The following is a 13945-nucleotide window of genomic DNA, read 5'->3' on the forward strand; positions in this document are numbered from 1 at the left end:
GTGACTCTACTGTTCGAACTCGTTCAACAAAATGAACGAAACGTACGAACTGACACGGAAAAAAGATTTGTTCCATTTTGATGAACGAGTTCGAACAGGAGAGTCACGAACGCGCGTCGCAGTACAGAGCAAGGCGAGCATTTTAGCTTATGAAACTTAAACTTTGTTATTTATTTTTTTTAAATGAGCGATCGTTTCGCTTGACCCTTATACATCGTCTGGAATTGTTTAAAGCCCTTTGAACAGTTTGCAGTTTGCACTGAAACTGTCTTTTGGACCTTGAACCGTTTGGTTCCCATTGAAGTCCATAATATGGAGAAAAATGCTGGAATGTTTTCATCAAAAACGTTAATTTCTTTTCGACTGACGAAAAAAAGACATGGACATCTTGGATGACATGGGGGTGAGTAAATTATCAGCAAAAGTTTTTTCAAAAGTGAACTCCTTTAATGTAAATATGTCCTTTTTTGTGTTTGCACTTTACGGCGGCGACATTTTATCAGTGTAATTTGTCTTGTGCTTGTCTGTTTTCATTTTACATTACATTTTATCAGTGTAAAGATCCTGATTACCTGATTACAGTACGTTTACCATATGATTTGGAAAAACCTTATTGTATTAGCATACAGGATTTTAGTATGCATTACATTTGGCTGACTCAACATTTTAAGACAAATCAACCCCCTTTTTGGGACAAATATAGATTATTTGTTGGCAAAAAAGTCTGTCTGTCTTTACTAATACATTTAAATGTCGACGGATTGACTGTAGAAAACTGCAGCTAAGATTCCTTGACTTTTTTCTTAATCGAGGTATTAAACTAGCGTGGGCAGCTTAGATTTAGAGACGTCCATCATTAAGTGCAGCTCAAGCAGTGACTCAGCAGTACGAACTGGAAAAATGCACTGCAGGTGCTCGGCTCTCTCAGACGTTGCCAGGTCTTAATTTAACGTGTCTGATCCCTCAGCGGACCTCAGCAGCAGCTGTGCGCACCAACACAGGCCGGTGTTTACTGAGCACCACACTATTGGCATACTGTGAAGGGATATTTTGCAAGGACACCCAAGAAGGAAATGAGTCACAAGTAAGTTCACTCAGAAATCAAACACTTGCAGAGTAGTTGCATTTAGAAAACGTTTATTTTCTGAACCATCTTTGTGATAGAAAAAAAAAAATACATGACAACATTCGTTCTATTACCAACAGTAACTGTGACGTAATCTCCTGGAATCAGTCAACATCCGTACGGACCATCATGCGATTCCATCATAAATTAAGCACCATAAAAAGATAAAGTACCAGCCACTCTTTAGCGTAGAAATGTGCGGTTTAGACATAATTAGTCATTTTTATTCTCTCCCCCAGCTTTAAACTGTTATAATCTATTCTACATTAATACAACCTCCAAAACTACCATACCAGGCCATGAAATGTCTTTTGCATATATTTTTTTCAAAATGTTTGCTTATTTAAATACAATGTGTTTAGTTTCAGAAGCCTGTTTCCAAGATTGTGCAAACAATATCAAGGGATGTTAGCAGGGGAATTAAGGGTGCTTGTAAACCGGCGTCAGGTACAAGTCTTTTTTTTTTTTCGATCCGGGGAATTAAAAATGCACGGAAGCCACCAGGGGCCCATTTGGATTCAACCCCTGCTGCACCCTCTTGTGAACCTTTTTTTTACGGTCCACCGGCGATGAATGGAGTCAACTCTAGTTGGTTTCAATTCCCACAGCCGCCTATACCAATTTCCTTCTTGTACCTATTTGTTAGAGTGTTCGCTTTTCGGGTGAGCTTCGACAGTACGGTGTGCAGTCCAGTGAGATGATAATGAAACAGCTTTTCCAAGTCCTCATCGTTTGGTTCGATGCGAGACACTTCCAGGGATGTTGTCACCCCGTGCTTGTCCTTGCGCCTCTCGTCGGCTTGAAGCACGCCCCACTCGATATCGTTCCTAATTGATTTGAGGAGCACATAAGAGCCGTACATGTCTCCATCCTGGAAGGTGTTCACCTCTTTCTCCTCGTCCTGGTCCAACGGGACGTCCCTCAGCAAACTTGGCACCATGACCGTCTGGTCCATGTTGTTCACGGCACCAATAAACCGGTTCATGGAATTGAAGAGAGAGTTTTTTTGGTTGTAGGAGTCGCAGATTTGCATCATCTTTGCTGTCCTCTTGACCTGAAGGGTTTAAATGCAGAACAAGGCTTTAAGGCTCTGTGTAGACAATATAAAAAGCAGCAGATGTAGTTATTCTTGGGCTGGACGGTTCAGGTAGATCTAATAGAGGGTTTATCCGCTATTATTCTTGTCCTGGGAGTGCTCAGATCCCTTGTGCGCTTCAGATGAATTCGTTTTTGAAAGCGCAGGTGGATTTAAAGCAAGGGTGTGGCTTCCACACGTCAATCAAGCGTGTAACCAGGTTGTAACAGGATAATGTGACCTGAAATAACATGCGTGAAAGATTAGGGGTTGATGCACACAATATTACATAATCAAAATAGAATATCAGTGTGAAAATAAAAAATTGGGAGAGAAAGCAAGATATATAAATAATACTTAATCTTTCTATAATATTTGAGATGAAACGGTTCAATTATTTTAAGTATTTAGTAAAACTAAACCTGCTCAACTTTAAATTTGTATTTAAAAACGCTAATTCTGAACGTGATACTCGCTTCCTACCACTCCTTTATTTCCTGAGGAAAAAGCCGGCCGGCAAACTAAGCGTCAATCTATCAAGTCTAACAAATCATATAGGCTTCTAAATACCCACCTTTGCTGATATTTATCCTCTCTTGAATCGAAAAGGTCCGGCAAAGTCCAAGGAAACCGGCGATAAAGTCGCTGAAAGATAATAGACTCGTCTACCAACCGACCGAGGGTGAGGCCGCATGTAGCTCTCTGGCGCTTATGAATATTCATGAGACGAAGCATCAGCCCACAACCGCTCAGCCGCTCTAGTCCAATTAGAAGCCAGTTGCTTAGTTCATCCAGGAGGACGGCGACTGTCAGCAGCCAATCACAGGGAAGAAAGGGAATCCGGCAACGTGCCAAGCCTGCAGCTCACGGTCAAAGACACGACAGTTTGGAAGAAAGGGATAGTGTAGTGTAGTGTAGTGTAGTGTACGAGGGAAGTACCGGACTGATGAAAGTAGCCTACCTTACTACTCGTTAGTGCCAAAAACTGTTATTCTATCGATTTATTTTCACTTCGGAGTTTTTTAAATCCAAAACACGGTTTATATAGAACAGGCCAAATAGTATGGCTTTATATGCCAAAAAGAATAGCCTACAGAAACAGTCATAAACTTTCGGGGGGGGGGGGGAAATACTTTGCCGTCTCCTCACATCATTAGAAAGGCGTTTTTTATAAAAGATAAAAGCCATTTAAAGGTACTTTTTAGAGACCAAAATACACAGTCTATACTTCTATACAAAATACACGATCATATACTTCATTTGTACGTGCTAAGGTTATTTCTGAGGAGACTGAATGCAAACTGATCAGTGGAATTATCCAAATGCGAACTTGCAAATAGGCTATTATGCCTAATATGTGCTAATAATATGACATTTGGGGAAAGGGTGAAAGTCAAAAATCAAAGGCAGATCTACATACAGCGGCACCAAAAAGTATTTGCACACTTTTTCAGTCATTGTTTTGTGTAATAATATCAAGGAAACAAGTGGAATTTATTGTACAGAAAGATATGGTACAAACGTCACAAAAAGTTTGTTTGGGTTTTAAGTGATAAAACAATAGATAGACTGTTCAAAATGAGATTAAAACAGGCTATTGAAATGTTAGTGCAGAACGTTCAGTCACCAATGTCACTTTCGGACATTAGATAGTGGGACTTAAAGGGATCGTTCACCCAAAAATGAAAATTCTGTAATCATTTACTCACCTTCACGTTGAAAGTCAATGTGGTCCATCAACTGTTTGGTTATCCACATTCTTCAAAATATCTTCTTTTGTGTTCAGCAGAAGAAAGAAGCGCGCATTCAGGTTTGGAACAACTTGAGAGCGAGTAGGCTAAATGATGACTGAATTTTAATTTTTGAGTAAACTATTCCTTAAAGTGTTTAAAAACTTTAGGGGGGGGGGGGGGGGGGGCGACTATAACATCTGCTGATGATCTCAGAGTCCTCAGATGACACATATCTGCACCAAGATCCATGTTTGCATGGGCTTTCCCCGTTCACGGAGGTCTCCTGTCGTTACGTTTTTCAACAACATCGTGGTGCCATCTAGCGGTCAGGAAGGGAGTAACAAACAATAAAACAAGCTTTCACACGACATGATCCCACGGGAATCCATCCATCTAGTTCAAACAATACACACACATTTCAAATAACGACAAAATAGAAGCTGGTAACGACGAAGAACCATTTTTATTCATAGAGATCACGGTAGTTTACAATATCAACGTACATTTTGTTGGCATGCTAGCTGGTGGTGCATTTTAAAAAGTTTTATTTTTATTATACAAAGTATATAGTATTACTCCGCTCGTCTATTTGAAGATGTGTGTAGTTCATCACGTGTTTTCAGACTATGAATTCTGGACTCTAATACTTAATGACCCATCAACACATGGGGCAGCTGCAGAAATGATTGTTAACATATTAATAATATTTATAAGTCTGTGTGATAATAAAATTAATGATCAATGAGAAAACCATACAAAACAGCAACACAAAATTAAATAAAAAATGACAGATGCACATTGACACGCGTAAATATGGAATACTTCACAGAACGATTCGAAATTAAAGAAAGCCAAAGACTGCAGCGATTTCTACCACGAATGTAAATAAATAAACAATAAATAAACAACAGAGGTCACTAAAGCCTGGCTCATTTGATGATAGTGATGATTCTGGAATTCCTTTGACTCAGACCTCCAGAAAATCTGCATTTATTCCTCTTGATAGAGCTGTAAATCAAATTTCTCCAGCGTAACTAGACATCTGTTTTTAAGAGCTGTTCTCCTGCCAGCATAATCACTCTACCGTGACCATTTTCTTTTACTTTGTACTTTTTTTCCAGTTGTCTGTGATCTGGTTGTACGGAGCCCCTAAAGGGACATGGTGGCGGAAAAATATTTCAATGATTTTGCATTTTCTCAAAAGTTTTGCGAGTGAACGTAAAAGCATTAAACAATTTATATATATATATATATATATCCATCACCATGTCCCTTCTAGGGGCTCCATCTCGTTGTGATTGTTTATAGTGAGTAATATATATATATATATATATATATATATATATAGTATAACATTTGAATTGTTTTCAAACAATATAGCATCCTTAGAAATATAATTTGTCATTCCAAAATTCTTTCATATTTCTCATGCAAATATTACTTGAAAATAACTGAAAATTCTCTGAGCTTCAAAGCAAGAACATCCTCAATGCTGAAAGAGACGCTCTGTGTGATTACATTCTTACAGAAAAACACCACAAAATAAATCAAACAGTGTGTCACAAGGTAGATATGGTGTAAAACTGTAACTACAATCCATAAACGGTGGAATTTGAGTGTTTAGTTACTACTCTGAAATATCTGCTTGTAAAACCACTAGTTGTGATGTTCACACTCCAGTTTGAACTGGATGTGGCAGAAAATTGCTTGTTTTTGGCTTTCACAACAAGACAAAATTGACTGTACATGATTATGTCGAGTCACTTTCAACCTGGCGTTGAGAAGTGGAGCAAAAAATAATTAATCCAAATCATAAAAGACAAAAAAAAGAAGCAATTTATGAGATAAACCCCTTTGCCAAAGATTTTACAACAGCAACAACAACAATAATTTTTTTTCTTTTTTAAAAGTTTTTCCTCCTTAAACAGTACGTAACTAACAAATCTGCATTGAAGTCACTTTTTAGGGGTCAAGTAACACCATGCCCTAGCCAAGTGTGCAAAGTTTTGAATGGAAAGTAATTGCTATGCCAACACTGAGTAAAAATACTGCGCAAAGCCACAAAATAGCCAATCAGAACATACACAGCTATCTGGACCAATGAGATTTCACTGTGGGCGGAGCTACCAAGTGCAAACTAAGCAAAATGGAATATAGCTAAGAAAAAAATTTGATAAATAACTAACAAATCACTTAAGTCGCGTTTTTCTCTGTCTGAAATAGAAAATTCTGTGCAAATTGACAAAATCACAGCTAATCTGAACATATTTGAAACACAGCCAGAGAGGGATTGAGATATCGATTGCGAGAGGTTAGGACGTGGTGTTACAGAAGTAGTTGTAGTGTGTGATGGTTTTCGCATGCAAGGTTTTTGTACAGTAAAGTAAAATACAGGAGCGCGTCTTAAAACCATTTCCTTTTCCTTGCTAACGTTGACGTTTCCAAGGGAGAGGCTTTGGTCATCATGGCACAACTGCAGTTAAGGAATGACGGAAGGGAGGAAAAAGAAGGCAGGAAAGACAGAATGAAAGATAAAAGCAGAGAGAGAATATAAAACAGATGAGAAAGAATGGAGTGTGCTAGCATTTTTCGGGTTGCTTTCCCTTTCCAAGGTGTCATAAGTCTTCGGCGCCTGTAGAACCGGGAAAAAGAGGTTTAAACATTTCCAAGAATCTCCGTGCAGTTTTTCACAGCAGCGTTCATAGTGCCCACAGTCACCAAAAAGTGATATTTACAATTTTTTTACACTTTATTGAAAATCTATTCACTGAAAATCTCTTCCCTTCGTTCTAAAATCTCCTTTTCCACTTCACATATTTAGACAGGCATAGTCAAGTTCATTTACAAAACACATTTTGATGCAATTCAACAAAATAATTTTAATTATAAATGTTTAAAAAATATATTCCAAATATATTTAATATTTAATTAATATAATAATATATTAATATATTTAATATGTGTTTAATCAAATATTTTCACAATTTTAACCATTTAAAATATTTATTTAAATTATTATTGAAATTCTATATTTCATTAAATATTTTCATTATTTTCATCATTTCATATATTATATTCTTGCCTATGCATGACAAGAATGCCAAAATAGGCTGCCTTCTAGGAAAACACATACTGAAAATATTGTATTTAATATTAAATACTTTGTCTGATATTTGTATTTTTATTAGGGCTGTCAAGCGATTAATCGCGATTAATCCAAAATAAAAGTTTGTGTTTACATAATATATGTGGGTGCACTGTGTATAATTATTTTATATATATAAATACACACACATGCTTGTATATATTTAAGAAATATTTTCATGTATATACTGTATATAGATTTATATAAATAAAATATACAAATATTTTATATATAAATAATATTTTTTTACATACAGTATATACACAAAATAATTATACACAGTGCACCCGCATATATTTTGTAAGCACAAACTTTTATTTTGGATGCGATTAATCGCGATTAATCGTTTGACAGCCCTAATTTTTACGCTAATTAGAGCATTGAGCCGTTAGCTTTGCAGCACAATAACGTCAAACTCTCCCCTAGTTCACCTGTGCACACGCCGCTACACCATCTCGTACTGATTGGCAGTGATGAATCGTGACAGACAGCAGGCCAACAGCATCCCGATCAGCTGAAACACACACATGCGCCGTTACCATGGTAAAACTGTTTTCCAGAGCTTTTTTTTTTTTTTGCTCCCTCTGCCAACGTAATTGCTAATTAAATTAAATTGTGGTAGTCGTTACTGCCGGCTGCTCTGCTGGGTTTACGGTTCGCTCTGCTCAAGAAATTCTAGTTATAATCATAATGAATGTTTACCGATTCCCATTTAACCGAGCCAAAAGAATTCCACATGCGCTACGCAAGATTAGACGTATTAGCGGGGCAGCGTCTCTAAGAGATGTCATTGATTCGGGCCGCGTGTGCTCGCAGATAACATTTACAGTTCAATTAGCATGGTGTGTGCGCGTCAGAGGGGTCGAGGTGTTCCTCTGTGCCCCTTTGGACCCATTAGTACGGATGGAGAGATATCTGCATAATGGTCCCGAGGCGGAAGCGTGAGTGACAGAGGGCCTGATTGTGTTTGAAACGGCACGTTCGCTAGCAAACCCCAGCTGCGCCACACGCTCGGCTCCCGCATGTGTGTCTATGTGTGTTTACTAAATGAGGGCTGGGAAAACACAGACAGCTCGGGGTCGGCGTTCACCGCGGGGTTGTCATGGCAGCGCGGCTCTCGCTCCAGCTTTTAGACGTGAGCACACGCCGCGCTACCGAGTGACTCATTTCGACGGCGTATAGCGCTACACCTGTGTGAGACAACACCAGCCAGCTGTTCAACTCGCTTCGGCGGTAAACGGAAAACAGATTGGAGTAAATATTAGCTTGCAAACGCCTCAGATGCGATTATGGCATCTCAAGGAGAGGAAAAACATTCCTAGGCGGTCTAGAGTGTGATTCATTCATCAAGTCTAGATGAAAATGAAGGAAATAAAAGATCAACCAATCAAAAGAATTCAACCAAAATCAACCAATTGCATGAGTTTGGGGCGGGAGGTCATATCTAGAGGTCATTTACATATACATGTCAGAGATCAATACATTTAATGCTTAAAAAATGGAAGCTTGCCTTGTTCCTGCCATGGAATAAAAACAATAATGTGACTTTATTTCTCGGAATCATGACTTTATTTTGTCGCTATTGCGACTTTTTCTCAGAATTGCGAGTTTCTATCTCGGAATCCTGACTTTATAACTCACAATCGCAAGTTTATATCTCAATTCTAAGAGAAAAAAAAAAGTTTCTAGAGTTTTCAGAAACTACCAACTTCAGTTCCAAGTTGATTCCGCGACTCTGCTCAACAGCGCTAAAAGTGTCACATTTTAAAAGTTCAGTACCAAACTCTAGCAAGATGTAAACTCAAAATTCACAGAATAAAATAAAATAAAACAAAAGTGTAGAATTGAATATTCTCCGCACAGAATCAAAAAATACAAGAGGTAATTGCAACTTTATTTCTCAGAATTGTGACTTTCTTTTGTCGGAATTGCGACTTTATTTCCCAGAATTGCAAATTAATTTTTTTAGAATTGCAACTTTATCTCTCAGAATTACAACTATTTCTCAGAATTGCGAATTCTGACTTTATTACTTCAAATTGCAAGTTTATATCTCAATTCTGAGAAACAAAAAGTTAGATTGCGACATGTAAACAACAAATTTAAGATAAAAAGTCAGAATTTCCAGATAAAAAGGTATTTTTATTCCGTGTTGAAAACAAGCTTCCATATAAAACAAAAGTGTAGAATTTAAAAAAAAATGTTTCAATTAATCTAACATTTAAAACAATTAAAATATAAGTGTGCAACATTTTTAAAAAGTCAAAATAATAAAACTCTTTTCAGCATTTGACAAGTTCCTATCTCCACAAATAGTGTGACTAAGAGATGGAAATAGCCTCCATCCTACCTGCGAGAATGCAATTCCAAATGTTACTCCAGCGATAATGCCCATGTTAGTCTCAATAAAGGTCGTCACTAGCTCGTAGCAGCCCTGAAAACAACAGAATCGTTTTAAATAGATGAAAAGTCACACAGTCAGACTGTGTGTTTGTGCGAATGTGTGTTACCTGCTGATAGACTTTGGTGGGCGCTATGGTGGCGTTTCTCAGGTCTGAGGCGTTGCAGTCGGAGATGTTAGCGCAGCAGCTCGGAGGAAGTCCATTCGCGGGGTAATAAACACTGGAGAACCAGCTGGTGTAGTTCAGAACACCGCAACAACGCAACTAAAGACATACAGAGAGAGAGAACTCAGACCAGAGGTCACAACAGGTGACAGGAGATCTATCTGCATCTAAGGAGTTGTTAAAGGGATACTCCAATGTTTTTGGAAATAGGCTCATTTTACCACTCCCCCAGAGTTAAACAGTTGGGTTTTACCGTTTTCGAATGTATTCAGACGATTTTTTTTTTGATATTTAGAAGAATATCAGTAACCAGACAGTTTCTGGTCTCATTGACTTCCACAGTATATTTTTTATCCTACTACGGAAGTCAATGAGACCAGAAACTGTCTGGTTACTGATATTCTTCTAAATATCAGAAAATCGGCTGAATGGATTCGAAAACGGTAAAACTCAACTGTTTAAACTCTAGGGGAGTGGTAAAATGAGCCTATTTCCAAAAAAAGTGGAGTATCCCTTTAACAACTCCCTAGCAACTACCTGGCAACCACCCATAACATTCTTGCAACTGCCTAACAACCACCCAGGATTTCTCAAAAACGCCAGAAATCTTGAGGCCACGATATAGTATCTTGAGGCCACGAGTTACTATCTTGAGGCCACGAGTTACCATCTTGAGGCCACGAGTTACTATCTTGAGGCCACGAGTTACTATCTTGAGGCCACGATATAGTATCTTGAGGCCACGAGTTACTATCTTGAGGCCACGATATAGTATCTTGAGGCCACGAGTTACTATCTTGAGGCCACGAGTTACTATCTTGAGGCCACGAGTTACTATCTTGAGGCCACGAGTTACTATCTTGAGGCCACGATATAGTATCTTGAGGCCACGAGTTACTATCTTGAGGCCACAAAATAGTATCTTGAGGCCACGAGTTACTATCTTGAGGCCACGAGTTACTATCTTGAGGCCACGATATAGTATCTTGAGGCCACGGGTTACTATCTTGAGGCCACGAGTTTCTATCTTGTTACTATCTTGAGGCCACGATATAGTATCTTGAGGCCACGGGTTACTATCTTGAGGCCACGAGTTACTATCTTGAGGCCACGAGTTACTATCTTGAGGCCACGATATAGTATCTTGAGGCCACGAGTTACTATCTTGAGGCCACGATATAGTATCTTGAGGCCACGAGTTACTATCTTGAGGCCACAAAATAGTATCTTGAGGCCACGAGTTACTATCTTGAGGCCACGAGTTACTATCTTGAGGCCACGATATAGTATCTTGAGGCCACGAGTTACTATCTTGAGGCCACAAAATAGTATCTTGAGGCCACGAGTTACTATCTTGAGGCCACGAGTTACTATCTTGAGGCCACGAGTTACTATCTTGAGGCCACGGGTTACTATCTTGAGGCCACAAAATAGTATCTTGAGGCCACGAGTTACTATCTTGAGGCCACGATATAGTATCTTGAGGCCACGAGTTACTATCTTGAGGCCACGAGTTACTATCTTGTTACTATCTTGAGGCCACGATATAGTATCTTGAGGCCACGGGTTACTATCTTGAGGCCACGAGTTACTATCTTGAGGCCACGATATAGTATCTTGAGGCCACGGGTTACTATCTTGAGGCCACGAGTTACTATCTTGTTACTATCTTGAGGCCACGAGTTACTATCTTGAGGCCACGAGTTACTATCTTGAGGCCACGAGTTACTATCTTGAGGCCACGATATAGTATCTTGAGGCCACGAGTTACTATCTTGAGGCCACGAGTTACTATCTTGAGGCCACGAGTTACTATCTTGAGGCCACGAGTTACTATCTTGAGGCCACGAGTTACTATCTTGAGGCCACGATATAGTATCTTGAGGCCACGGGTTACTATCTTGAGGCCACGAGTTACTATCTTGAGGCCACGAGTTACTATCTTGAGGCCACGAGTTACTATCTTGAGGCCACGAGTTACTATCTTGAGGCCACGAGTTACTATCTTGAGGCCATGATATAGTATCTTGAGGCCACGAGTTACTATCTTGAGGCCACGAGTTACTATCTTGAGGCCACGATATAGTATCTTGAGGCCACGAGTTACTATCTTGAGGCCACGAGTTACTATCTTGAGGCCACGAGTTACTATCTTGAGGCCACGAGTTACTATCTTGAGGCCACGATATAGTATCTTGAGGCCACGAGTTACTATCTTGAGGCCACGAGTTACTATCTTGAGGCCACGAGTTACTATCTTGAGGCCACGATATAGTATCTTGAGGCCACGAGTTACTATCTTGAGGCCACGATATAGTATCTTGAGGCCACGAGTTACTATCTTGAGGCCACAAAATAGTATCTTGAGGCCACGAGTTACTATCTTGAGGCCACGAGTTACTATCTTGAGGCCACGAGTTACTATCTTGAGGCCACGAGTTACTATCTTGAGGCCACGATATAGTATCTTGAGGCCACGAGTTACTATCTTGAGGCCACAAAATAGTATCTTGAGGCCACGAGTTACTATCTTGAGGCCATGAGTTACTATCTTGAGGCCACGATATAGTATCTTGAGGCCACGGGTTACTATCTTGAGGCCACGAGTTTCTATCTTGTTACTATCTTGAGGCCACGATATAGTATCTTGAGGCCACGGGTTACTATCTTGAGGCCACGAGTTACTATCTTGAGGCCACGAGTTACTATCTTGAGGCCACGAGTTACTATCTTGAGGCCACAAAATAGTATCTTGAGGCCACGAGTTACTATCTTGAGGCCACGATATAGTATCTTGAGGCCACGAGTTACTATCTTGAGGCCACGAGTTACTATCTTGAGGCCACGAGTTACTATCTTGAGGCCACGATATAGTATCTTGAGGCCACGAGTTACTATCTTGAGGCCACGATATAGTATCTTGAGGCCACGAGTTACTATCTTGAGGCCACGATATAGTATCTTGAGGCCACGAGTTACTATCTTGAGGCCACGAGTTACTATCTTGAGGCCACGATATAGTATCTTGAGGCCACGGGTTACTATCTTGAGGCCACGAGTTACTATCTTGAGGCCACGAGTTACTATCTTGAGGCCACGAGTTACTATCTTGAGGCCACGAGTTACTATCTTGAGGCCACGATATAGTATCTTGAGGCCACGAGTTACTATCTTGAGGCCACGATATAGTATCTTGAGGCCACGAGTTACTATCTTGAGGCCACAAGTTACTATCTTGAGGCCACGAGTTACTATCTTGAGGCCACGAGTTACTATCTTGAGGCCACGAGTTACTATCTTGAGGCCACGATATAGTATCTTGAGGCCACGAGTTACTATCTTGGGGCCACAAAATAGTATCTTGAGGCCACGAGTTACTATCTTGAGGCCACAAGTTACTATCTTGAGGCCACGAGTTACTATCTTGAGGCCACGAGTTACTATCTTGAGGCCACGAGTTACTATCTTGAGGCCACAAGATAGTTATAATTAATTTTTTTTGCCAAAAAGTGGGACTAGGGGGGCTCCGTGATTTTCTTTTCAAGATAACGATATAAATCGGCAAATCATTATTTTTGATTTAAAAAAGGCTTTTATGATATCAACATTTTAGCCAATGGGAAATTTTGTCATTATAAACTCTCCTTTTCATAGTTTTAATACTGATTATTTAAAAAAGTAGTTTCCAGTTATCCATTAGAACACATCACATTAGATAAACTGATGTTAACCAGTGTTTGAACGTACACTCCTCTGGACTTTGTCCACCGCAATGCTTCTCTCATCGCGGGTGTTATAGTTCTGAACAGCTTCGTTGTACGTCCTCAAGAAGGTGCCTTTGATCTGAGGGAACACACACACACACGCACACACTCCGTCACATGTCACCAGAACAAGGCCTCATAGAGCGAGACAGATGGAGATCCCCGCTGGAGAACCTGCGTGCGCACGTCTCACCTCATGACGGAAAACAAAGCCCGAGATGCCAGCGACCAGCTCTGCCAGGAAAACCAGAGACAGGAACATGGCGTACTACAGACAGAGAGAGACACATTAGGGCCGTCACTCGATGTCCAGTGTGAAATCAGTGGAAAAGCGGGCTCTCACCAGTTTGAGCATCCATGGACTCCCGCGGCACGTGGCGAAGCATCCGAACAGCCCGAACACGATGATCGTAGTCCCGGTCCCGATGAGCACGAAGGGAGCATTGGTGGAGTTTTCAGCGATCAGAGAGATGTACGGACCCAAAATGAACTTCCCCCATAATCCCACTGCCAGCAGAACCGCCCCCGTGATCTA

General features: G+C 40.1%; 2 protein-coding genes across 2 annotated transcripts in view; both read right to left on the reverse strand.

Moving 5' to 3' along the window:
* Window positions 1-1120: 1120 nt before the first annotated feature.
* mid1ip1b (MID1 interacting protein 1b) lies at window positions 1121-2934 on the reverse strand. The gene is made up of 2 exons (XM_039682981.2): window positions 2776-2934; window positions 1121-2442 (listed from the first exon to the last, which is right to left on the reverse strand). Exon 2 carries the CDS (start codon window positions 2160-2162, stop codon window positions 1722-1724), a length of 441 nt encoding a protein of 146 aa, XP_039538915.1. The 5' UTR covers window positions 2163-2442; window positions 2776-2934; the 3' UTR covers window positions 1121-1721.
* A 1444-nt stretch (window positions 2935-4378) lies between these two features.
* tspan7 (tetraspanin 7) overlaps window positions 4379-13945 on the reverse strand; it is a 32102-nt gene continuing 22535 nt past the window's right edge. Inside the window, exons 2-8 of the mRNA XM_039682256.2 lie at window positions 13754-13942; window positions 13604-13678; window positions 13394-13489; window positions 9590-9745; window positions 9430-9513; window positions 7511-7593; window positions 4379-6566 (exon numbers count right to left, since the gene is read on the reverse strand). Of these exons, the coding sequence (XP_039538190.1) occupies window positions 7525-7593; window positions 9430-9513; window positions 9590-9745; window positions 13394-13489; window positions 13604-13678; window positions 13754-13942 (669 nt within the window). The 3' untranslated portion in view covers window positions 4379-6566; window positions 7511-7524. The remainder of the gene's footprint in view (window positions 6567-7510; window positions 7594-9429; window positions 9514-9589; window positions 9746-13393; window positions 13490-13603; window positions 13679-13753; window positions 13943-13945) is intronic.

The sequence above is a fragment of the Pimephales promelas genome, chromosome 2 (genome assembly GCF_988280905.1).
Source record: "Pimephales promelas chromosome 2, fPimPro1.hap1.1, whole genome shotgun sequence".
NCBI classification, from domain to species: domain Eukaryota; kingdom Metazoa; phylum Chordata; class Actinopteri; order Cypriniformes; family Leuciscidae; genus Pimephales; species Pimephales promelas.